Source organism: Pseudonaja textilis, chromosome 2 (assembly GCF_049901715.1).
Source record: "Pseudonaja textilis isolate UNSWEBS1 chromosome 2, rPseTex1.2, whole genome shotgun sequence".
Taxonomy (NCBI): domain Eukaryota; kingdom Metazoa; phylum Chordata; class Lepidosauria; order Squamata; family Elapidae; genus Pseudonaja; species Pseudonaja textilis.
In genome coordinates this window covers 174930702-174957944 of record NC_141991.1, presented here as the reverse complement: position 1 = coordinate 174957944, position 27243 = coordinate 174930702, and the positions used below count along the sequence as shown (strand labels likewise).

Sequence of the window (27243 nt, the reverse complement as noted above, 5' to 3'; positions counted from 1 at the left end):
CTTGTGAGAATGTTTCATACTTTCAATATTTGAGGAAATGTTAAACTTGATAAAATGCTATCTAATGAGAATATTTTAAAAAAATTAGCTGTGAACTAAAACATGACATTAAAACATAGACAATATTTTGTTAGTCTTTCATTAGTCCTCAACAGTAATGGGGCGGGAGGAGAGGGGAGGTAATTGTAAATGAAACAATATCTTAACAATCTTTATAGACTCCAGTCAAAGTTTCACATCTGTTCCTTAAAACATATATTGAAGGCCTTTCCTCATATGCACCTCATTGGATAACCAATATGTCTGCCAAAATGGGGAGAGGGGAGTTGGCTATCTTTCCGTGACATTGTCTTCAAAACATTCCTAAGCCATGAGGGGAAAAGTCTTAACTCATCCTTAACTGTTTAAGTCAAGCTAGGACTTTCGCTTTTAAGCCAAAAGTGTCAAACAATACCTTTACATCTTTCTGTGACTCTTAATTTTCAACTAAGAATGAAAAGTAATATATGGGCAATTGATTATGGGCGCTGGGCAAATGCTGCAGACTATAAATATTCAGAACAACCAGAAGCTGATTGCAGAAATTCCTTTGCTCATATTAATATATGCCAAGGGTAACAGAAAGGAGAGCAATTTAAATAGAACAGCAGAGGAAAGCAGTTCTGTGTTTTCGCAGCTGGCTGGTAATGTAAGGGTCACATTGTTCTTTTTATGACTTCTTTCTGGGTGACTGCATCCTTGTAATATCTTCTCAATCTGTAAGTAAAAAGGATTTACAAAATGCCATAAACTCTGGAATCTTTATCTCCAGGAGTTGACTCAAAAGTAAGGGTAAGAAATAAATAAGGGTAAGATCTCACATAAGCATAAACCTTCACAAAAATATATACAGTAATTTAATCAGAAATCACCTTGCTTGCTTAATGAAATAGTAATAATAATAATACAAAGAAATTTGGCTGTGGCCCTTGGAGCCACTGAACGATGCATCAATGTAGTGTGTATCATTCACTGCTCCCCTGGTGACACCATACATAGGCATATGCTGCCTGGTGCTTTTAAGTGTCAGTTATATTGAATGCTACTCTGTGATTCAGCGCAAAATTAGTTCTGGGTGGAAACAAATCTATAGGGTCTTCAAGGTTCCTAGGGAGAAAAAAATGGCTTCTCACTATTAGGGATGGGAGGAGGAAACAAGTTAAACTACAACAGGAAACAGTTGAAAATAGACTGAAAATCTTTCTCTCCCGCTATTCTTGTCCTCCTTTCTTGAGTATTTCATTCTTTCAGTCCTCAGGAGTGTGGTACCTGGATTAAAAAAAGAGGGGAACTTATTCGGGTTAGGTAAATTATACACAGGAAATATTACTGCACGAATGTTAAATATAAAGGTGGCTTTTAGAAGAAATTGTAGACTTTTATCAGAAAGAATTGCTTTTATGATCATGTCCTTTCTGAGGGTTAATAATTGAATACCAGCTTTCTCCAGGCTGTAGCACAATATTGTGATACTACAGCTGCTAGAATTTCTAATTAGTATAGGAATTGATTTTTTTAAAGGTCTGGAAACCAAGCATTGGAGAAGGGAGAAAGAGACAAGAGCTGTAGCTGCTTCTTCTCCTTCTCCTTCTCCTTCTCCTTCTTCTTCTTCTTCTTCCTCCTCCTCCTCTTCTTCTTCTTCTCCCACTCCTCCTTTTTTTTCTCCTTCTTCTCCTACTCTTCATCTTCCCCCCACTTTTTTTTTTTTGCAACCTTCAAGAAAGGAAGCTGGATTACATAATTCACAACAACAGCAAAAATAAAATTACTGAGATTTTTAAATCTTTCCAAGAGACTGCAAATAGCCAAGATTTGACCAAAGAAACAGAATGCATAGTTACATCTCATGACTGGTCCATAGATCCTACTCCTTTGAAAGCACTTTCTCTCCAGCAAAAAAATAATAATCAATGAAACTGGTGTTAATTGCTTGCTTTTCTTGAGAGTCCAAGAGCTTAACTACAGATTTACCTTCAGAAGTTATAGAAATGATGGTTGAGAAGAAGAAAAAGGAACTTATCTTTTACAATGAATGCTTATTAACTAGTTTTAGCACTATGACTTTGCAGTAGACAATTTAATCCCTCCCTCCCACCTCAGGGGTCCCCTGTTCAAAACAGGGCCATGGGAGAAATGGATAAGCCTGTGCGCAAAGCTCCACTTGCAGGAGCGCCAAGCAAGTGCAGACACGCAGGCCAAGCCCCACTCATGTGAATGGAGCTTCATGTGTGAGTGCAAGCATTGGTGTGATTGAAAGGTGCTTGCGCACCACTCACACAAACAGAGCTCTGCACACATGTGTCCGCCTGCCACTCACATACCCTCCTTGCACCAAGCTGGGCCACCAAGCCAAAAAGGTCGGGAACTGCTGTTTTAGAGTAACACTAGCACTCTATTAATAAGATAAGCAATAAAATAAGATAGTTATGGTAGGGAATGCGGACGTTCTCTGAGTCAAAATCCTTTAAACTGAGTGCAAAATGATTTAATATACCAATAAGGAGGAGTCAATCCAGACCTTTCCTGTCTGACTGTGGTGGGATCTTCTTCTGCTCGAAAAGCTTTTGCTGCTTGGCCAGCAACCTTACCTTAATTTGGGAGAAAGTTTTGCAATGCTTCAGGCACCTCTCGGAGAATCCGAAGCTTGTGAAGTTGCTTGTAGATCTCCTTCTCCACGTCTTCTGCCTGGAGATGCGGGGAGCGGAAGCCCAACCCCAAAACAAAGGATCAGACATTGTGAGACAAAGGACGGGTGTCATCACTTCACTTTTCCCCACTTTGCCTTCATTGGCTATAATAATACCTACGCATTCCAATATACATGTGCAGAATCTCTGTATCTAGAGAGCGCAAACAAGGTTCCTTGGTCAAGTGCTAGACCCTCTGGCCTATCCCACCCCAGCCCCAAGTTTCTTGCACATTTAATTGTCTTTTTTATTGAATCATTGCTGCGAACGTTTTCTACAATTGCTATGGAATCTTCTCATCTGCCCTTCCTTTTTTAAAACAATTATCACTACAACTGCCTCCAGGTGTGCTTGTTTAAAAAAATTGCTCTAGAGGATATTGGTACAGAAGAATTGTTGCCCTTTTCTGAGGACTGAGCGGAACCTGAGAGTCAACTTTATATTTTCATAAATATTTTCATTTTTAGTAGGAATAGTGACATTATTGGGAGCCATATTGCAATGCCTAGCAGTGGTGAAATCCTTCCTTCCTTCCTACCTACCTACCTACCTACCTACCTATCTACTTTCCCATTTCTATATTAGCAGAAACAAACCTCTCATGGTTTCCTCCCATAAGTTCCTTAAAAATAAGATTCTTGTTTTAGACTGCAACTCCTCTTATCCTTGACAACAGGCCACACTGACTAATACGAATTGTAGTACAGCACAACATTATGTGGAAGGCATCAGGTTGCCTCTCCTTATGGGGCTGAAAGCCAGCCTAGTTTCAGTATCAACCAATAGTCTTTCCTTTCCCTTATTCAGTTTTCCATTCAATTAAGGCTTCTGAATAATTCACAAAGTTGTGTGCTGTTTTGTTGCAAAGGTTTAGCCTACTGAATTTACTGCCCTTATATAGATATATTTGGTTATTTTATTGGCCTGTAGTCAGGGGTGGGATTCCACCGGTATAACAACCAATTTGTTGATCGCATGCGCTCCGCATTTAGAAAAGCTCTAATATTTATCTTCTACAGTGGTCCCTGTGAATAAAACAGCTGAGGCATGGCAAACCACTCTGCCACACGAATCAGCTGTGCTCTAAACAAAGGAAATAAAACACAGGAAAGGACATCGGAGGGCGGGCCTACATGCTCATCTCAGTGAACTGGCTCGCTGCCAGTTGATCTTTGGAGCAAGGAGTTCAGCTGAACCGGTCCGAACTGTAGAATCCCACCCCTCCCTGTAGTACGTGCCTCAGACTCCTTAGGGGAATAGTTCTGATGGAACCTAAAATATTTGCAATGCTACAATTTGACCTCTGTACGAGGCTCTCCTCATCCTTTTCCGTTCCACCAGGAGTGATTTCAAGCTATGCCTATTTGTACTGGGGTGAGGAATGAGGCCCTGTGGCTTCCTCACGTATAAATCAAATCAAGTAGCTTACCGATTTCTGCATTAATTCTGCTGTCTTCCCCAAGAGGGAATAGACAAGAAGGATTCCAGCCTGACTTATCCTCATCAAGGGATCATAAATGGCCAGCAAGGAGGTCTGCAGAAAAGCTCTCTTCTGGCCCTCTGTGAAGATGTTCCTGAATAGCTGGAACCAACAAGCAGTCATGTTACTGTCCAAGCATGGTAGGAATGTTTTTCATGGGTTTGTTTGGAAAAGCTCTAATGGAGATTTAAAACAATGCAAACTATTTGCATTTGCATCAATGGACAACTGCATAACTGGATAGAAGCATTCCTGTCAAACAGACAACAAATGGTCAAAATTGGGAGTGTCCCATCAAATTCTGTACCTGTCAATTGTGGTGTCCCCCAAGGCAGTGTTCTAGGACCAACTCTCTTCATACTCTACATAAATGATCTCTATGGCCACATTAAGAGCAACTGCATTCTCTTCGCTGATGATGTAAAGCTGTTCAATACCACAGACAATACTGCTACCCTTCAAAAAGATCTTGACTATGTATCAGAATGGTCAAACAAATGGCAACTTCAGATCTCAACAAATAAATGCTCTGTCTTACATATTGGCAAAAAAAAATCAGAAAATAAAATACAAGCAGAATAGTCAAGACCTTGTTGATGATCCAAGCTCTGTAAAGGACCTTGGAATACTCATCTCTAATGATCTAAGTGCTAGAGCCCACTGTAACTACATAGCCAAAAAGGCATTAAGAGTTGTTAACCTAATCCTACGTAGTTTTTAATCTGGCAATATCATACTACTAACTAGAGCATACAAAACATTTGCTAGACCAATACCCGAATACAGCTCATCAGTCTGGAACCCACATTATGTATCTGATATTAGCACAGTTGAGAAAGTCCAGAAATATTTCACAAGAAGAGTTCTCCACTCCTCTACTCGTTGTAGAATACCTTATGCCATCAGACTTGAAATTCTAGACCGAGAAAACCTTGAATTACGCCGTCTTCGGTCTGATCTAAGTATGGTATATAAAATCATACATTGCAATGACTTATTTATCTGTCAATGAATACTTCAGCTTCAACCATAACAACACAAGAGCACACAATAGATACAAACTCAAGGTTAACCGCACCAAACTTGATTGCAGGAAATACAACTTCAGCAACAGAGTGGTCAATGTCTGGAATACACTACCTGACTCTGTGGTTTCTTCTCCAAACCCCAAAAACTTTAACCTTAGACTATCTACTATTGATCTCACCCCTTTCCTAAGAGGTCTATAGGGGGCGTGCATAAGCGCACCAATGTGCCTACCGTCCCTGTCCTATTGTTTCTTTTATTTTTCTTATATGTACCCATTTCATGTATTCATAACTATGTATATACTTATACCTATTATCTTGTAAGCAATTGACAAATCAAAATAAAAACATTAAAAAAAAATTAGGATTGGTGTATATAACTTCCCTTTGCCCAAGTGCCATACGTTTAGGGGTTGCAATACAAATGGGTGGGCCACATAATATGATTTTAAAACTTTAATTATTTAACAATGATATTTTAGCACCTAGAGTTAATTATGAAGCACACTTCTGGTCCACTTAACTTAGAATTCTAACTAAAACCAAAGAGAGAACTTCAAATTTTCCTTTCCCAATCATCTGAAAGTATTTGCCATTTTTTTCCTCTATAAAACCAAAATTTTCTGAGTCAGCTGATATCCTCAAATCTGGATGTGTATAGCCAGTGTTGTCTAGTGGTTCAAACACCGGGCTAGAAAGCAGAAGACGAGTTCAATTCCTGCCTTAGCCATGAAAGCCAGCTGGGTCAGTCACTCTTTCTCAGCCCAACCCACCTCACAAGGTGGTTGTTGTGGAGAAAATAGGAGGAGGAAGATGTGTTGGATAAGTTCATCATGTTGGTTTGTTTGTAAAAATGATGAAGGTGGGATAATAAATAAATAAGGTGTTTTTTGGTAAATAGTTGAGAAGAGACTTGAAGATAGGAGGAAGTCATAGCATTTCCTCATTACTCTTTCTGAAACCTCTGTATTTTGGATGATGGAAATATATTTTAAAGCTGATGCTAGGCATTTTTTTCATCTTACATTTTCTGTCCAGAAAGGGAAAATACAATTTCAGGAACTCAAGGAAACCACTTCCTATCCCTAAGGGATAAATTTCAATATTATCAGTTCAAACCAAACTATAATTCCTTTCATGTTTCTAAGATTGCAGAAGTTACTGTCATTGATGGTAGCGTCACTTAATAAACCTGTCAAAATGGTCCATTACTACTACCAAACTATAAAAAGACATTTTCATTGATGTGTCCATGTTTCACCAGGACTAGCCCTATCATTAGATGTAGTATAATTTCTGCTTTGGGGGATGGACTGAGCAGGCAATAGTTGGGGCTAAAGGGCATCCCTGTTACTGTCCAAGATGGCAGTTTCCCTGTAAAAAGCACCTGTGTGCTTTTCAGATAACAGATAATCAGAGTTGGAAGGGACCTTGTAGGTCATCTAGTCCAATTTCTGACAGATGGAAGTCCAACCTCTTCTTGAAAGTCTCAAGTGATGACGCTCCCACAACTCCCAAGGGCAAGTTGTTCCCATTGGTTGATTGTTCTCACTGTCAGAAAGTCTCTCCCTTATTTCCAGGTTAAATCTCTCCTTGTTCAGTTTCCATCCATTATTCCTTGTCTGGCCTTCAGGTGCTTTGAAAATAGCTTGACCCCTTCCTCTCTGTGGCAGCCCCTCAAATATTGGAAGACTGCTGTCATGTCTCCCCTGGTCCTTCTCTTTACTAGACTAGCCAAGCCCAGTTCCTGCAACCTTTCTTCATATGTTTTAGTCTCCAGTCCCCTAATCATCCTGGTTGCTCTGCTTTTCTAGAGTCTCAAAATCCTTTTTATAATGTGGTGAACAAAACTGGATGCAGTACTCTAGGTGTAAGAAAAGGTGATGCCCTGATTAGCAGCCTAGAAGCATTGTACCCACCCCCCCAAATACTTGCAATGAACTAACATGCCTTATGAGAGTTAGGCAGCTGTTTACTAATATATAAGGCATGTTAGTTCATTGCAAGATATTTTGGGGAGGGGATACTATGCTTCTTTGCTTCTCACAAGAAGACCCCTAGAGACTGAGCTATATAAACCAGACTACAGGCAGTCCTTGACTTACAATGACAATTGAGCCCAAAATTTCTGTGGTAGAGTGAATCTTTTGTTAAGTGAGTTTTACCTTATTTTATGATCTCTCATGCTGCAGTTATTAAGTGAACCACTGCAGTTAATAAGTTAGTAGCCTGGATGTTAAGTGAATCTGGCTTCCTCATTGACTTTGTTTGTCCAAAGTTTTCAAAAGGGGATCACATGACCTTGAGACACAGCAACGGTCATAAATATGAACCAGTTGCCAAGCATCTGAATTTTTATCACATGATCGTGGGGATGCTACAAAGGTTGTAACTCTGAAAAATGGACATAAGTCACTTTGTTCAGTGCTGTTTTAACTTTGAATGGTCACTAAATGAACTGTTGTAAGTCAAAGACTACCTGTAATGAGTAGTAGGATTGTACAAAGGATGTGCACGATCCTTCTTGGCCTACTGGCATATTTCACATCCCCAAAGAAAGCTGGTCTTACCTCACCCACCCTGCAGGCATCAAGATAAGCCAGCATCTTCTTGTCTTCAGTTTCCTGGCACCATAATTCTCCAGCCTCCATCATGCTCAATCCTAAAAAGGATTGGATAAGTTCATCACTTTGGCTTGTTTGTAAAAATAATGAAGGTGGGATAACAAATAAATAAGGTGTTTTTTTGGTAAATAGTTGAGAAGAGACTTGAAGATAGGAGGAAGTCATAGCATTTCCTCATTACTCTTTCTGAAACCTCTGTATTTTGGATGATGGAAATATATTTTAAAGCTGATGCTAGGCATCTTTTTCATCTTACATCTTCTGTCCAGAAAGGGAAAATACAATTTCAGGAACTCAAGGAAGCCATTTCCTTTCCCTAAGGGATAAATTTCAATATTATCAAAGGCCTAATTCCCATTCCACCTTGTATGATGAGCCTTTGTAATTGTACAGCTGGCTAGCTTTCTGGACCTTTTTATACTACACATGGACTTGCAACTGAATTTTTCTTCCAAGGGGACCTTCTCTGAAACATTTTCATCTAATTCTGGTTGTAATATGAAGCCAGGCTTGAGAACACAAGAGGGTTGAGGGGAATATATCCTATTTCTTATTTATGTACAAGTAAGGCCTAACATAGGGATGAAGTGGCTCAGTGGCTAAAACGCTGAGCTTGTCAATCAGAAAGGTTGGCAGTTCGATGGTTCAAATCCCTAGCACCGCGTAATAGAGTAAGCTCCCATTACTTGTTCCAGCTTCTGCCAACCTAGCAGCTTGAAAACATGCAAAAATGTAAGTAGAAAAATAGGGACCACTTTGGTGGGAAAGTAACAGCGTTCCATGTGCTTTCAGCATTTAGTCATGCCGGCCACATGACCATGGAGATGTCTTTGGACAGCGCTGGCTCTTCCCCCACCCGAGCTGGAAACGACTAGCAACTTTACCTTTACCTAAGGCCTAACATGTTGAGTATGCTTCATGCTGAAGATATGTGCATTAAGAAAGAAAGAAAGAAAGAGAGAAAGAGAGAAAGAGAGAGAGAAAAAGATAATACCATGTCATGGCAGCTTTCAATTAGCTGCTGATTCTTTGCTAACTGAGCCACCTTTCTGGAAGAAAAATGAATATGAAACATACAAGGTATTGTAAGTGCTGACCAGAGGATGTTTGCTATCTGAGATCCATACAAATAAAGCCCAAAACCGAATGAGAGTCACTCACTCCTCCAGATAAGAAGAAGAAAATGTGACGGATGAACTAGATTTCAGCAGTAGCATCAGAGTTTCTAAAAATGCAGCTGTGGTGAGATAAGAAACATTTGTCTCTCCTCATGTAGAATACAAGAAGATCAGACCAGTAGAGCTCAGATGATCTATAGCTACTACTGCAATCTCTTAAAAACACAATTTGGAAAATACTCTGAAATAGGGACAGTCAGATTGTGGCCCTTCAGCTGTTGCTGAAGTAAAATTCCTAGATGCGAAAAAATAGGCAGGAGATCCTTCCGCCATCTCTGCAGTCCTCTATGTGTCTTCCTATCGGCTCTGCCTCAGCCCCAGATTTTCAGCTATACCTCACCAAGATTGGTAGCCCTTTTTTCTTCCTTTTCTTCAGCTCCCACACTTCAACTGCTCTTTCCTAGTCCATGAGTTCTTTATAGTGTAGTTCAATGTTTTTTTTTAAATCCTGTGATTTCTTTAAAGGTTTCACACCCTCATGTCCCTCCTAAAAGTTTTTTCATGGTCCTCGCTCCCAGTCTGAGAGCTTCTACTCTCTTAGAAAGGTATACATGAGCTCTTGGGGATCACCCATTGTCTCCTAAGCAGGCTTCACTTACCCATATGATTCAGGAGGAACTGGTAAAGGCAACTAATGGCGTCTCTGGCTTGATAGCTCACTTCTTCCACTGAATCTGTGATACAAACTGCAAATTGTGCTACCTGGTGTCCCAAACCAGGTAGTCCCCCAGATTTCTAGGAAGGAAGGAAGGAAAAGAAAAGAAGTCTTCTCTTTTTGTTTTGTATTAGCTCTTCATTTCATTTAAAAAAACCTCTCCTTGAAGTGATCTACAGCTAAGGAAGGATCTCTGTAGTGTGAAGTGGTCCCCTAATTTCTGGAATGAGAAACTATCCAAGGATACATTATGAGTCACGATGGTGCAGTGGATAGAATGCAGTACTGCAGGCTACTTCTGCTGACTGCCGGCTGTCTGCAATTTGGCAGTTCAAATCTCACCAGGCTCAAGGTTGACTCAGTCTTCCATCTTTCTGAGGTGGATAAAATGAGGACCAGACTGTTGGGGGCAATGTGCTGACTCTGTAACCACTTCGAGAGGGCTATAAAGCACTATAAAGCAGTATATAAGTCAAGTATTATTGCTATTGCTATTGCTGTTTTGGAAGGGATGATGGATGTAAGACCTAAATAGCCAGAAATCCACCTTACCACACCCCCCACTGACATCTTGAAAGAAAGTAAAAATTCTTGAGATCTTGTGCAATAGCACCGACATCTTGCAAGCTTTCACTGCGCTTGTGCATGATTGTGCAAATCCAACTGAAAACATTGATTCCCTTCAAGAGTGGCAGTGCAAAGCAATTCACTGCTCAGCCTGGAAGAGAAATCTAGTTTAAGGAAGAGAGTCGGATTTGTATAGTACAGGTGTTGTTGGTTTAGAAACCAGGAAAGAGTTCTAGTCCCACCTTAGGCATGAAAACCAACTGGTGACTTTTGGCAGTCACTCTCTGTCAGCCTAACCCACTTCATGAAGTTGCTATGGAGAAACAAGGGGACAGGAATATTAGGTATGCCTCCAATAATAATAAAAAATATTTCAAAATAATTATTCGGTTGGGAATATCATTTCACTTCAGAGGATAATTAGGACTGCAGAAAAAGCAATTACTACCAATCTGTCTTCCACTGAGGATCTGTATACTGCACAAGTCAAAAAGGGGGCTGTGAAAATATTTACAGACCCTTCACATCCTGGACATAAACTGTTTCAACTCTTACCCTCAAAATGATGCTATAAAGCACTGCACATCAGAACAACTAGACACAAGAACAGTTTTTTTCTGAAAGCCATCACTCTGCTAAACAAACAATTCCCTCAACACTGTTCAACTATTACAAAGTCTGCATTACTATTACTGTTAACCTTCTCATCACTCCTTATCACCCATCCCCTCCCACTTGTGACTGTATGACTGTAACTTTGTATCTTGTATCCTCACGATTTATATTGATTGTTTCCTAGTATAATTGGGACAGCTCTGAAACGGAAGAGAACAGAAAGAGAGAGTGTGCCAGTTTAGTGAGAACTTTTTCTTTATTATAATATCTAAAAGGACACCCTAAGGAAAAGAAAGAATCTGTAAAAGTTTTGACAGAAGTGATTAAGCGGCGATTTTAAACAGGAATGTCAAAGTAATGTTTTTTTCTCATTGCTGGATTTTCTATACATGATCTTATATTTTGAAACTGGACTGGTTTTTTCTTTTCCATCTATTTTTTTTTCTCCTTTTTGACTTGTAACATTTTAGGCTAGAGACTCCCTTTTAGTTATTTCTTTTTTTAAAATATCTTTTTCTTTTTTAATTCTTATTACATTTTGCTTGGAAAGGAGGGGGAAAGTGAAAACAAAGAAACTTTGCTGTTTCTGCCAACTAGAGGCTTGGAAATATTCTATTTCTCTTGTAACCAGACAAAGTTGAGAAAGAAAGAACTGAGACTTCTTTTCAAGGACATTGCCTGCTTGATAAGATAGAGGGAAGAGCATGGGAGAGTATTATTGCAAGTGCTCTTCTGGGTTTCTATCAACATCTGGAGTCTGGTGTTGAAGTTTATAGGAAAAGAAAAGGTGATAAGTTTCTGGAGAAGAGAGTTATAACAAGAGCCTTGGATAACTAAACAAAGTGCAGTGTGTTTTCTTGATTTTTCCTAAGCTGTGCTACCTCTCCTCAACAGTTTACTTTTTGAAATAGCTATTTGGATTTTTAGTTCTTTGAAACTTGTCTTTGCTTTTTTTTATGCTTGTCTTTGGAAGTTAAATTTTTACATTTGCTTTTTATTTTAAAAGAAAAGTTTTAGTATTAATGATTCCCTTCCTTTTCTTTATAAGGGAGTAGCCTTTTCTTCTTTTTCTCTTTTTGCCTTTCTGGTACTTTTGTTTTTCCATCTACCTCCAATACTGGTTTTCTCTTTCTTTTTATCTTCCTGCCTTTTTTTTTCTTTTATGCAGCCTTTTATATTTGAGACCTCTTAATTGGATTAAGACAACGGTGCCCACTATCACCTCTGTTGTTTGTGTTAATTTTGGAAGTGCTAAATAGAAATATTAGAGATGAAAAGAATACAAAAGGGATGAAAATTAAAAAGGAAGAATTTCAGTTGCAAGCATTTGCAGATGATCTGGTTTTCATTCTAGAAGACCCACTAGAAACAGCATCAAAATTGATAGAAAAGATAGAGTCATATGGAAAGGTGGCTGGTTTGAAAATAAATAAAGATAAGACAAAGATCTTGAAAAAGAATATGCTATCAAGACAAAAGGAAGAACTGGTAGACCTATTGAAAATTCAGGTCACGAATAAGATCAAGTACTTGGGATATACTTGACAGCAAGATGCAGTACACTGAAAGAGAATAATTATATCAAACTTAAACAGCAGATAGCACTAGATTTGGTGAAATGGGAAAATTTACAACTGTCATTAATAGGGAGAATATCAACAATCAAGATGAATATATTACCCAGAATTTTATATTTGTTTCAAACAATTCTAATTAGGCTTGGAAAAGACTATTTTGAAGATTTAAATAAAATTGTACTGAAATATATATGGCAAGGTAAGAAAGCGAGAATAAAGTTAAATTTTTTGCAAGATGCTAGAATAAGAGGAGGATTTGGTTTGCCTAATTGGGAGTTGTATTACCGAGCTACAAATTTGATGTGGGTTAAGGAATGGATAACATTAAGAAATACTAGATTGTTGACATTAGAAGGACATGACCTGTTGTTGAGGTGGCATGCTTTTTTATGGTATAAAGGAACTAAAACACAGGGGTACTTTAGAAAACATTATATACCGGAGTCTCTGTGGTTAAACTGGGAGAAGATTAAAAGACAATGTTATTTGAAAATTCCAGTCTGGCTATCGACTATTGAAGCATTTTCGTATCCTATAATATACAAAAAGGAACAAACAGTTAGATATGGTGAAATACTGAATGAAAAGGGTGAAAAATCTATACAAAAACTAGAGGTATAAGGTATAAAGATGAATTGGTTTTCATATGCGCAAATACATTCAAGGTATGATAAAGATTCTAAAATGGAAGGTTTCTATGATAAACTGACTGATTTAGATAAGATTTTGACAGGTACTGATGAAAAGGTGATTAAAAAATTGTATGGATATTTATTAGAAATTAAACTAGAAGAAGAACAAGTTAAAGAAACTATGATTGCTTGGGGGAAGAATTTTGGATATGGGATTGCTCTAGAGAAATGCCAAAAATTGTAGTCTCAAAATTATAAAATGACAATGTTGACAGCATATAAAGAAAATTTGTATAAGATGTTTTATGGGTGGCACTTTCCTCCAACAAGAATAGCAAGAATGTTCAAGAACAAATCGGAAAAATTTTGGAAATGTCATCAGACACCTGGCTCATATTACCATATGTGGTGGACTTGTGCGGATGCTAAAAAATGTTGGACTAAAATCCATACATGGTTGGAAAAAATGACAAAAAAAATATAGATTTGAAACCAGAGATATTTTTATTGGGAATTTTACCTGAAATATATAGTAAAGACTTGAAATACCTGTTGTAAATGTAGCGGCTAAGATTGTATTTGCTAAAAACTGGAAAAATGAGAAAATACCATCACAGGAGGAAATCATTAAGAAAATATTGGAATGTGCTGAAATGAGCAGATTGACATTTGAAATTAGAGAACAGGATGATAAACAATTTTATAAAGTTTGGGATCTATTCTATCAATGGTTAGAGTATAGTAACGAAATATGTAGATTTTTAGAAAATACTAAATATATAAAGATGTATTCTTTCCTTATTATATCTACAAAATGATTGTAGGATAGATTTGGGATGATAATATGAATTGTCACAAAACAAATTAAGTAAAATATGATTATTTCCTAAAGCATGAATGAATAAAAGTATAGTCAAATGATTGATTAATAATAATACCAATGTATTTAATATTGGATTGAAAATACGAGATCATATACAATGTAATTGTAATTGAAGACTATGAAATGGAAGCACAAAAGAATTTGTAAACCAACCGGCACACTGTATGCACATGTATGGAAGATGTCCTGATGTTTTTATGTTTTGTTTGTTTATGTTTGTTTTATAAACCAATAAAAATTTATATATTAAAAAAAAGAACAGTTTTTTTCTGAAAGCCATCATTCTGCTAAACAAACAATTCCCTCAACACTGTTCAACTATTACAAAAGTCTTCATTACTATTACTATTAACCTTCTCATCACTCCTTATCACCCATCCCCTCCCACTTGTGACTGTATGACTGTAACGTTATATCTTGTATCCTCACAATTTATATTGATTGTTTCCTAGTATAATTTGATTGCCTATTTGTACCCTATGACTATATTAGGTGTTATACCTTATGATTCTTGACGAATGTATCTTTTCTTTTTATGTACACCGAGAGCATTTGCACCAAGATAAATTCCTTGTGTGTCTAATCACACTTGGCCAATAAAGAATTCATTCAATAATTCATTCATTCATTCATTCATTCATTCATTCATTCATTCATACATTCATACATTCATCAAGCATTCAGTGGAGAAGTAGATAAAACAAAATATGAAGAGGTCTATCTTCAGTTATAATCTTTTTGGAACAATAGAATTTCTTCCCTCAAACTGATGGACCTCATAAGGATTGAATTTCAACTCTTAAAACTCCCGACTGATATGATCTCTTAATGCCATCGAAAAATCTCCTTTCAACTTGTGGCTCTTCCTTTCCCACCAGTAATCCAATGGGAAAAATATTTTTTTTCAAAAGGGAAGTTTCCTGTGAGTAGTTAGGATCAAACGTTTCATAAACAGGAAAAGGGTGATTGGTGCATTCTTTTAATATGCTTAGTATCTCAAAGTCCAAATCATCACCTACTTCAAAATCTGATTGCTGGTTCACATGGCGAAGCAAGGAGATGCTGCAATTAATGGCCCTGAATCTCTCTTGAGGGTCTTGTGAACGAATCCAGAAATTGACATGCTGTGGAAGGAAATAGGAAGTCAGAAAAAGATTAGCTTATCCTTTCTTCATCCAGTTAATATTCAACTTCTATTGATATCTATGGCTACTCAAGACTCCTGACCCTTGTTGCTCCATTTCTTAATCTTGAACATTTTATTTTATTTTTGCTTCTGACTGTTTTAGGTTAGGCCAGTGATGTTACAATATCAAAAATGGACAGGATTGAAATTCAAAGGTGGGACAGTCTAAACCTTTAAAGTAGGGGAAAAACAACCCAAAATAAGGAGTGGGCTGGTTGAGGGTTTATGGGGTGAAAAGACTTGAGACATCTTTTTCATTTCCTGAGAATTTGTTTGCAGCTCTGAAACAATGTATTGGAAATGTTGGCCTACCATTTTAAATATCTAGAGGTCATTGAAGAAATATCGGGGAACCTGAAGAAACCTATAGGCTTCAGGTTGTATGTGTTAAGATATGCTAAGTTCCATTTCAACCTCTCCCACTCATACTAACCTCAAGAGAACCTCACCACCACCTCTCTAGCCTCTCACCTCTAATATAAATAGAAGATGGCTGGTGGTAGGTGTCTCAGACAATAGGCCCTTCAGCATAATATCCATGGTATCAAACGATGATCTGTAGAGCGCCTGTAAAGAAAGAAAGTTCTGCAGGCTGATCTCTCACTATGGAATTCTCTAACTTCATTATAAACCAGCTGTCTAAAGAGGAGTAAATTTTGTACGACATAAGTTCTCCTCTCCATTTCACTAGATACATGAAGTATTATTATCCATTGACTTGTGTGTCTTATGCACTCACATGTATGCACAAGCATGAATATCTATTATGTGAATTTGTGATAATAATGTGAATTATAATATGTGAATTTAGAAAAAGAAGATAGGATATCCTCTTCCCTTACTGATTTCTGGGACATACATTCCTACAGCACAGTCTTCAGTATGGAATATCACTTAATGACATGAGTTGAAAAAGCACAGCATATTTGCCCCTAGACCAGCAAAGTTTAATCCCAATTTACCACACTATGAGGGTCGGTTGTTTGCGTTTCCATGCTGAATATACCATGAAGAGCCAGTCGCAAAATACCTGTTTCGAGCTCAGAAGCAAGCGGGGGTTTCATTTTGCTGGTAAAATAAAGAAAGAAGGCATAGATTATGCAATGGGAAAAGGGGGGCAGATGCCTTATTTAATAGAAATAGACAACCTCTCCCCCACCCACCCCCACCTCCCAATGTATGCCTGCAGAGGAAGAGCTAGATTGGGATATAAAAAGGAAATAAAACTTCTGATTTGTAAAGGAAAACCAAAAACCGACTATTGTACCTGGGCAACTATCAGTGAGTTCAATGCATTTTAAGTATAACGTCATCGGAAAGAAATGACAGTGTGACAATTAATGTACAAATAAACAATGAGGCTGAAAATACCTGAGTGTCTTCAATACATTAGTGGTAAAATCAACAAAGCAAGTCCTTCTATTTGCTAGCAGAGCAAAGATTGAGAGTTTAGAGAGCGCTGATAGAAATGGGAGGCAAAGAAGTAACCAAGGTGGTAGGTGGCAGAGAGAGAGCGAGATGGTCTATGCCAGGGGTGTCCAACCTTGGCAACTTTAAGACTTGTGGACTTCAACTCCCAGAATTCCTCAGCCAGCTTTGCTTTGCTGGCTGAGGAATTCTGGGAGTTGAAGTCCACAAGTCTTAAAGTTGCCAAGGTTGGACACCCCTGGTCTATGCAGTATTGAAGAGAGGATGAGGATGTAGTGGAGTACGAATGTCTGAACTTGAGCATCTGAATTTGTTCCTAAAATGAAGAGGGTCACAAATGCTGCTATTTGGAGCTACCACTTTCCCCTAATTTAGTTTAGTTTAGTTTAGTTTATTGTCATTGCACCTCATACAACGAAATCAAACACCATCTTCCGTGCACATCATGACCATGAAAATACAAACATACATCCTTCACCCTTCACACACTGAACCGAAACTCCCTGACACCACACCAACACTGCACTATACAGCAGAATTCAAAAGAGCTATTGCCCCGGGATTTGGCTTTATAAAGAAACAAGCCCACCCCCCAGTTGTAGAACTAGCAGAAAGGGTGTTTTGGGGGGTAGGTAGCAGCTACCTCAGGTTGTAGACAGCAAGCATAGAACAGGAGAGAATGAAAGACGGGACTGAGTGGCTGGGCAGTGTCTCCATCACCATCTGAAAAAGATGGAGGAAAAATGTCAAGGGGGCCAGAGTATTTGCACGCTGCCCAGTCATGCTTCTTGTCCTCATTTACTTTCACCCGTTAGCATCAGAGGGGGGAATGATGGGAGCAGGTAAAGGGACACTCTTTGAATAATAGTTTTCAGTAACAAGGAGCAATTTTGATTAACCCCAAAGGTACTTTTTCAAGAGGCAACTAGATGGTGGGGAACGGAAGGATTTCCACTCCTGTTTATATACCATCCAGTCCAGTGGTGGGATTCAAAACTTTTTACTACCAGTTCTGTGGGCATGGCTTGGTGGGCATGGTTTGGTGGGTGTGACCATGTGACTGGGTAGGCGTGGCTTTTTTTCAGCCATCCCCCACCCATTTTTTGGGCCGTCTGGGCCTCAGGCAAGCCTTCTTGGGGGCACGTTTTCCCCCCCGGAAGGCTCCCCTGAGGCTTAGGAAGAACAATAAGGGAGCCTGGAGTGGGTGCGTAGCACCCTCCCTCGCTCTGTTTTGGGGCCTTTTGGCCCTCAGGGGAGTTTTGCTCTCAGAAGGCTCCCCTGGGGCTCAGGAAGGCAAAAAATGAAGAGGGGGGACTCCACCTCTCCCTCCATTTTTTTTGCCTCAGGGAATCCTCTGGGGCGAAGCAGTAAGACAGCTAGGGGAATCCTGGCACAGCTGATCAGTTGATTGTCGGGAGGGGGAAAAAAAGGAAATACCTTAAGGGGTGAACATCAGGTGGGCAGGGTGAGCGAGCATCAGGAAACATTTGATTAATGTTTCTGGTAGTAAGCAAATTCCCCATGTAGAATATGGATTTTGGTTTAAAAAAAGAAAGAAAACCAGTTCAGACCAGCCAGATGCAAAGCCTGTGCAAAAAGGCAGACTTGACTAACCTGAAAATTCATTATAATGTGGCAAACACCCCTCCTGTATAGGCAATTAGGCATGAACAAGATCATGCTAAGATTATCATTGGATGCTATGAATTGTTCCATGGTACATATATAACCACTGAACATGCTCACTAGACTGACTCAGACGAAAAACATTAAGCCAACTGAAGTCTTAATGCCCAAGTCGACTTAAGGACTTGAATGAAATCATTAAGCCAACTGAAGAACATAAATATGTTTGAATGGTGTCTAAAGTGATTATTTCCCTTTTAAGGTGCCTTCCACCATCCACGAGGACCTTTTTTTTTTACTTATGCGTAAATAAGTATTAATCTACCTTTCTGGCTTGTATCCTATTTTGCCAAAGGCTCAACGATGTAAGAACCTTGCCATGGTTTATGGCTAATGGGTTGCCTCCATTTTTCTTTTCTGTTTACTTCCACTGTTCCTTGATTAGAACAGCCAGGGAAACTTGAGCTATTTCTCTGAGATCTTGATTTGGTAGCATACATCTGAATTCGCAAACAAGGGCTGCTTCCCCCTGTTAATTCTTCCTTGAAAACCCAAGGCTTACTTTCTACTATTTGGTAGCCACCTTCCCACTGGGTCTGGTTGGGGTTGGCTCTCACTCACCACTAGTGCCTCAGTCAACTGATTTTTTGTATATGGAAGATCCAGTGTGTCTTGGCCACTTTTTTGTGCAGCCACGCAACTTGCAGAAATGGCACGGAGGAAACCAATGTTTTCTTCGTGGTTATCCAGGAACTGCTGTAATTGTTAGTAAGTAGAGTTATTAACACAGGTATCATTTCACTATTTGATTGTTATTAATCATCAATAGGATTATTACTTTAAAAAATAGTATGCAGTCGTACCAAGGAATCCAAAGTAGACTCTATCCTTAGGCTTGCAATCTGAAAGGTAGCACAAAAGGGGGGGAAAGTCTTTTGAGAGAATGGGGCTTTTCATTGGCTCTTTAATCTACTTGTGGCTAAACATTCACAAAAAAGTTTCTGAAATTTCCATCCAGAGATGTTTTAGATGGAGGACTACAGTAAATAAAGAAAGAACATTTGGCCATTTCCTTTGATTCCAGATTGTGGTTGTAATATTCTAGCAATTTCCTCTTAAGGAAGGGGCAGGTTGCCGCATGAAAAATGAAGCTTAGCTCATGTAAAGCAGAGGGGTCCAATTTTGGCAACTTTAAGACTTGTGGATTTCAACAGGCTGGCTAAGGAATACTGGGAGTTGAAGTTCACTGGTCTTAAAACTTGCCAATTTGGACATCCCTGATGCTGATGAATCTTTACATGTGGAAATATAATATTGAATTTTCCCACAGGGAAAAGAAAAGAGAGTGGCTGAGTCTTCTCTTTCACATTAGGTGATCTAATGTTTAATGTGCTTTGGGGGAGGGATCCATTTCTTTATTTGTCTGGGATAGGATGCATAGTAACTACTGTCTAGGCAGACATTTATGCCATCAAAGCAGTGGTGGGATTCAATTTTTTTTTACTATTGGTTCTGTGGGCCTGGCTTGGTGGGCGTGGCAGGGGAAGGATACTGTGAAAACTCCAGTCAGAGGTGGGATTTGTTGGTTCTCCGAACTATTCAAAATGTCCGCTACTGGAGCTTCAGAACTGGTAAGAACCTGCTGAATACCACCTCTGGATCAAAGCCATACTTTTGGGATAGGGAAAAGTATGCTGAATACAGAAAAAAGCTAAGAATATGGATCGTGTGGTAAGAAAAAGAAGCCTAACGAAAACATAGTTATTAATAGAAGATATTTCATTAAGATTAATTGACATTGATTAGAGTGTGGAAATTAATTGGTTTGCCTTCTATGTAATTTCATTTTTGGTTTGTTTTTAAAATGTATGTGTTTATGTTTGTGTAATGTCACACATATGAATAAATACCCTAATAACCTAATAGTTAACAGCTTTCTTTTCTCATTTACTAAGAAAAACATAAATACACTCTGCCCCAAGTCTTGTGGAAAAGCAAAGCCTTTTAACTAGTTCTCTGAATACCTTCAGAGAAGGGTCCATCCTACCTTTGCAGGAGAGAGAGACAAGAGGAGCTCTTCCCCCCACCACCCAAAAAAGAGCGTTCCATAGAAAGCACCTCCATTGCCCAAAGAGCTGCCGATCCAGTTCTACAGAGGAATTATTGAGTCTATCATCTGCACCTCTATAGCTGTCTGGTTTGGTTCTGCAACCCAACAGGACAGACCCAGACTTCAGAGGCTAATTAGGACTGCAGAAAAAACAATTACTATCCACCTGCCTTCCATCAAGGACCTGTATACTGCATGAGTCAAAAAGAGGGCTGTGAAAATATTTACAGACCCTTCACATCCTGGACATAAACTGTTTCAACTCCTTCCCTCAAAATGACGCTACAGAGCACTGCACACCAGAACAACTAGACACAAGAACAGTTTTTTTCCTGAAAGCCACCACTCTGCTAAACAAATAATTCCCTCAACACTGTTCAACTATTATAAAGTCTGCACTACTAATCTCATCACTCCTTATCACCCATCCCCTCTCACTTGTGACTGTATGACTGTAAGTTTGTCGCTTGTATCCTTACAATTTTTATTGACTGTTTCCTAGTATGATTTGATCGTTTATTGTACCCTATGGCTATTATTAAGTGTCGTACCTTATGATTACTGACTCCTAATGAATGTATCTTTCTTTTATGTATACTGAGAGTATTTACACCAAGACAAACTTCTTGTGTGTCCAATCACACTTGGCCAATAAAGTATTCTATCATCTATCTATCTATCATCTATCTATCATCTATCTATCATCTATCTATCTATCTATCTATCTATCTATCTATCTATCTATCTATCTATCTATCTATCTATCTATCTATCTATCTCTTTGTGGACAGGATCTCATAATCTATCCTCTGACTTAGACCAGATCGGACAGGTGGAATCTACCTGGAGCAGACAGACTCACAGATACCTGCATTTCAAACCATATGAAACTTTAGAGGTGATACCTAGCACCTTAGATTGCACCTGGAAGCTATGTGACAACCACAGTACATGTAGCTGTCACGATTTCTTCTTTAAAGATCGATTGCTTCCTTCAGGAGCAATACAGAAGTTATACCTTGTCCTCTCTGTGAGCATATTCCATGAGGGTTACAATAGCTTCCACATCCAACAGGTGACTGGGTTGCTCCGATTCAGCCGATATGAAGGATAGGCATGTGGAATCCACAGTGTCTGCTGTTGAAACTGTGGGAAAGATATACCAAAAGAATGGGGCAATGGGTCAGCAAGAACATGGTGGCATTTGGAAGACAAAATCCTAGCTTTCTCATCCACGCAAGTTCTTACCCTTCCTCTCTTTAAATGGTTATGCAATTTGTTTTGTTATGACGTTGGGAGAAGTTGGCTAACTTCTGGTAGACACCCAAAGGTGCTTTTTCAAGAGGCAACTGGACTTTCTTGCTTTTCTTTGAAGACATTTTGCTTCTCATCCAAGAAGCTTCTTCAGCTCTGACTGGATGGTGGGGAATGGAAGGATTTATATTCCTTGCAGACAGCTGGTCATTTGCATTCTTTTAGAGAATTGTTGAGGCCACTAGGAGATTTATCTGTGTCTTCAGGGTCACCTGAGTAGTGCAAATGGGTGTGGAGTCTTCTTGGAACTGCTGAAAGGACTATGTTGTAGACTAGAGATAGATGGTGTCGTATTCCAGCAAAGATGGGAAAGAAAAAATAACTAAAATACATCAAGGAAGCCTTCAGAACATGTGGCTAGACCAAATGGGCTTTCATCAAATCCCCCAAAAGACCCAGCAGGAGCTTGTCCATAACAGAAGAAAATAAATGAAGCAATGTTGTAATTTTATACATTGCAGGAATATCTGAAAAGCTCAGGAGGATCTTCAGTCAACACAACATATGTACATACTTTAAATCCAAGAATACACTAAGGAAGAAGCTTGTCCACCCCAAGGATAAAACACCCAGACACAAACTGAGCAACGTGATATATGCAGTACAATACAGTCAGTGACACATGTGCAAATCTATATATCGGGGAAACAAAACAACCATAAATGCATGGCACAACATAGGAGAACAAACCCATCAGGACAAGATTCAGCAGCCCATCTGCATTTAAAAGACAAAGACAGTCTTTTGAAGACAGCAAAGTCCACATTTTGGACAGAGAGGACTGCTGGTTTGAAAGAGGGGTCCAAGCGGCCATCTATGTCAAAACTGAGCAGCCGTCTCTCAACAAAGGGGAAGGGATACGACATCATCTATCTCCAATCTACAACACAGTCCTTTCGACAGTTCCAAGAAAGCTCCACACCCATTTGCAGTACTCAGATAATCCTGAGGACACAGATAAACCTCCAAGTGGCCTCAACAACACTCTAAAAGAATGCAAATGACTAGCTGTCTGCAAGGAATATAAATTCTTCCATTCCCTACTGTCTTGTCAGAGCTGAAGGAGCTTCTTGGATGAGAAGCGAAACATCTGCAAAGAAAAAACAAGAAAGTCAAGTTGCCTCCTGAAAAAGCACCTTTGGAACAACCATGATCTGGATGACTGAGAATCTCTATAGACACTAACTTTTTTTTTTAATGACAATATACTGAAAGAGGAGAATATCTGTGATGCAAGGTTGAAATGAAGGGTCCTTGGTATTCTCTGAGCTTGGCTATTTTCTTGTAGACCCAAACTAGGTCACATCTTCAGTGCTGGTGATGTCCAGGGCTCCAAGGACCACGCAAGACAACATAACCATAATCTGGGCCTAATTTTGTCCCTGCCTCAACATCTGCTAACTCTCTGGCTAGTAATGTGCCACCCACCCCGTTCTCAGAGGTGATCTCTAAAATTCCATTTACTTGAGCCAAAAGAAATGGGGAACATTTTAGGATTGCCTTCATTTTCTCAAATGAGATTTGGCTTCCGCTCCCTTTACCTGCTGCTCACTTTCCCCTTATACCTTAGGCTCCCCTTACTTGTAGTATCAGATCGCCTCGTATTTGTGCTCTCTGTGGCGACACTGATCGCGAATGAGTTGGCTTGTTTGGAATAATTATCCATCTGGTCACTTTTGGAACATGGTTTGGTTTGTTGCTTTTCTGCCTGTGGTTTGAAACCCTGGGGACTGATTTTACAATTACTGCAGCAGGTCCAGAATGTTCTAACTTTTTCCCCATCACTGATTGAAGTGTCCCTGCTTGCTCGACAAAAGTGAAACGCCCGGGATCTTGTTGGCGATTTCTCCAGGCCTCTTGTTGGTGACCTTGGTCGGCTTCCTGTGCGTTGGCCGCCTTCAGTGGCAGAAGCTGAAAAAGTGGCCGGCTGTCGTTCCGGGCTGCAGTTGTTCCCTTCTTCTGTGGCTCCCACATTGGTATTCCTATTTTGAATGAGGATCCGAAGCCTTTCTAGCCTGAACAGATAATGAGAAAGAGAAGGTTTAGCAATGCCCTCTTGGACATGCTACCAGTAATCTGAACTATCTCAACCTTTCATGGGCCTCTTGTGCACTGAAGTTCATTAAAGAGCTTCTATTTCTCTTGGACAACAATTCTCCAATCTATCTTTTCTAATCTCTGCTCCAAACCACTGTTTCTTATCCAGCAGTTAATACGGTCAGAAACTGAGCTCATTCAGCATGCAAGCATTGGGGGTTTGATCCAATTGTTTTATTGAGGGGGTTTGATTCAATCATTATAAGAGCCATAGTGGTGAAGTTGTTAGAATGCAATGCTGAATGTCAGCAGTTCAATTCTCCGGCTCAAGGTTGACTCAGCCTTCCATCCTTCCGAGGTCATAAAGTGAAGATCCAGATTGTTGGGGGAAATATATTGACTCTGTAAATCGCTTAGAGAGGGCTGTGAAGTGGTATATACCGTAAGTCTAGGTGCTACTGCTTGTCAACCCAAAATATTTCTCTGGGGTTTTTGGAGTTGCCAACAGAAAGGGAGGGGGGAGCAGTGCAGCAGCTTGCAAAACCGAAAGTGCATTCCGTAAATGTTTTCAAAGATAGTAACTAGGTGACCAAAGTTTCTGCTTGAAAAAATCTGACTGGAGAGCATGATTGATGACTCTTGGCTATGGATGTGCCCCATTGGAGAATATAAATTACGATACACCCAGGGGGTGGGGAAAAAAACAGGCCAAGGGTGATAATGAATTATGTGTCTCAGAGTCAGCTACACCCAGGCAATACCACACCATTAACTCCCAATAAATCCTTTTGAAGCTTTGGAAGTTTGTCTCAAGATTATGATTTAAATGGGGTTAAGTGCCGGAATCCTGACATTGCTATTATTTCAGATGAAATACAATTTCGTTTCATTTTGAGAACTTGCTTTGTTAGGATTTGTCTGTCCTTTTGGAATAGTCATTTATTAACGATACATGAGATGGATTGTTATGCTACAATTGTTATGGGAACTGTTGGAGTTATCGTGGTTGCCATTCTGTTGTTGTTGTCTTTTGTGATTGCTAGTGGCTTGTTCTTTATGGATCTTTTAACTTTATGTGTGACCCAGGTCTTGCTGTTGTGAGAGGGACAGACCTATAAATGGATTAAACAAGTAACTAGGTAAAATAAATACATGAGAACAGCTATTGTTAGTTCTGGACTAAAATGCCACCTCTCCACTTTCCAAATTTCATGCCTCATTGTCAATCAATCACTCAGGAAAAAAAAAGCTGCAATCTGTTTCGATATAATAAGTGGTGACATCTTTGTGTTCCTTCTCTTATGTTATATCTGGGCTGCCTATCTCAACATGGCTGCTAGGTGACTATGAAGAAATGCTAATTCTTTGCTGCCATCTAGAAGTTGGTTTTTGGCAACCCAGAGGGAACAACTCCCTTGTTTATGCAGAATCACCCAATTAATTTTATTTATGATCAGTAACATTTTTCCAGAGGCCGCAAGACTTTGTGGACTTTCCTGCAAGAAACCAACATCTGTAAGAGGGATGTACTTAACTATTCATGTCACTGTTGCAAGAAGAGGGAGGGAAAGAAGACTATTTGAAATTCATTTTGTTGATGTGTGCATTCTGGCAGAGGGCAGCCATTGTACAATACATTGTCAGTTCAGAGGACAGTCAGTTCTCAACGTTCAACCACAACTGAGCACAAAATTTCTGTTGCTAACTGGTTCATGGTTCTAAATTCTGATGGGAAAATTCAACCCTTTTTCTTCCATTTTTGTTTTATCACCGGCTTTGTACCTGATAACTTGTCAAGTGGAAGTCTCTCCGTTGTACAAGAGGATAGATGACTACACATACCATGACAGGGCCAGCTTTGCTGGCTGAGGAACTGTGTGAGTTGAAGTCCACAAGTCTTAAAGTTGCCAAGATTGGAGACCCCTGCCATGACACACACATAGAATATTAACATATTGTACTTACATTTCTGAATGTTAAGCTTTATTCTTCTTTCCCTTCAAGAAGTGGTCTAGGAGAAAGAAGTATTGCTCTTTGGTCCTAATACAAATCAGGAGAAAATTCACAGGCCAATAAAATCATCCACCAAGCAATGTAACACAAAAGCGCACTCACCCACAAACATACAAGAACATTCCAGGTGAGTATTAGATTCAGTGAATATTACCTCAAATGCCTTAGATTTGATATTTTTTCCTTTCTACTTTACCCCCGCCTCTCCCACAAATGAACTTTTCTAAATGGGAACAGGATTTTTTTGGGGTGGTGGTGGTGAGATTTTAAGGGCTAGTTGATGATTATGGCTTCTGTACGTTTCATAGAGCCTTTCACAGCTGTAGCACCTCTTTGCCATAGTAATATATTCTCTCCTCTAAATACAAACAGTTCTTTACCCAAAATAGAGCAAATATGAGTGCCGCCAGCAAAACAGGAAAGAAATGCAGCCGTCTCACAACTCACAAAAGGCTTCCAGTTAATAAATGAACCAGGAAAGGCAGATGTCACAATGGGAGACATGTCACCGTTGCCTTAGCAACCTGGGAATTATTCCTGTTCTTATAACCTTGGGATTTTTTTTTAAAGTTCATAAATATACTTTAGTTAATACAGTTGCTTTTTGAGTAAAGGGTGAATGAAGAGAAAAAGGGTCTTTCTTCCCCATTTATATCTTAATGGTATGAGGATACCTCAGTAAGTAATGTATCTGCTGGGCCCCCAATGTTGCTTTCATATTTCTTAACTTTGTTTATTTTCCTTCTCTTTTTAAATTGTTTCCACTTTTTCTTTCTTTCCTTTTGTCTTTTGTTCTGTGAAAAAAAATAAATGTAAATTAAAAAAATAATGTTTTTTGCTGGCCTGTGGCTGGGAGGAGGTATTGGAAAAGTGACTCAAATAATTTAGTCCCAAGTTTATTCCTATTCTTAGGATGATGCATTTCTCTCTGGATGTCCTCCAATCCTGAGTCTAAATTACTGTTCCTGAAACATTTAGTAGTTTTTGTTTTGTTTATTTGGCAGGTGTTTGTGTAATTCATCAACATCTATTGATGAGTTTAAAGTCCACCTTCATCTACATCTGTTTTATTTTTATCCTTTATTAAAGTTTGGAAAGCTTCGATGGTGGCAAGATATAAACTTAATATATAAATAAGAATAGATTAGTCATTAAATTGCTTATTAGCCGCTACATAAGAAGCATGTAGAGTTCTTATGCTTTGGAAATTACAGACGTGCCTTTCAGAGGAAAACAGGGTGGGCTGAAGATTGTTTCATAAAAAGCAGAGTTGATGTACACAGAAGGAACCTTTTTCCATATGTGGTGGTCTTGTGCAGAAACCCAAAAGTATTGGAAGAAAATCAAAACTTGGTTGGAAGAAATCACCAAAGAGCAGATCGAATACAAACCAGAGTCCTTCCTACTAGGGATTTTTGATAAGCAAATTTCCAAAAAAACCAAATACATAACAATACACATTTTAACAGCGGCCAGATTAGCCTTTGCTCAACACTGGAAACAACATCAAATTCCATCAGAAGAGATGTACACAGCAAAAGATGAAGAGCCAGTGAATATTGAC

At 39.1% G+C, this 27243-nt stretch overlaps 1 protein-coding gene across 1 annotated transcript; it reads right to left on the bottom strand.

Moving 5' to 3' along the window:
• Positions 1-881: 881 nt before the first annotated feature.
• Positions 882-26019, bottom strand: LOC113444615 (maestro heat-like repeat-containing protein family member 7). The gene is made up of 13 exons (XM_087923204.1): positions 25979-26019; positions 23211-23644; positions 21334-21461; positions 18827-18961; positions 17223-17302; positions 16114-16219; positions 15623-15718; positions 14985-15089; positions 9636-9771; positions 7805-7896; positions 4156-4308; positions 2628-2724; positions 882-1308 (listed from the first exon to the last, which is right to left on the bottom strand). Exons 1-12 carry the CDS (start codon positions 26017-26019, stop codon positions 2629-2631), a joined length of 1602 nt encoding a protein of 533 aa, XP_087779330.1. The 3' UTR covers positions 882-1308; position 2628.
• Positions 26020-27243: the final 1224 nt, after the last annotated feature.

What these genes read in the sequence shown, in the direction of transcription:
- LOC113444615 (XM_087923204.1), bottom strand. Translation starts at nt 26,019, where the DNA reads ATGGCAAAGAGGTGCTACAGCTGTGAAAGGCTCTATGAAAC. An exon ending in CTTGCTGTCTACAACCTGAG is followed by an intron (nt 16,220 to 17,222) that starts GTAGCTGCTACC and finishes TTATTTTACCAG; the next exon opens with CAAAATGAAACCCCCGCTTG. An exon ending in ATGCCTGCAGGGTGGGTGAG is followed by an intron (nt 4,309 to 7,804) that starts GTAAGACCAGCT and finishes TGTTGGTTCCAG; the next exon opens with CTATTCAGGAACATCTTCAC.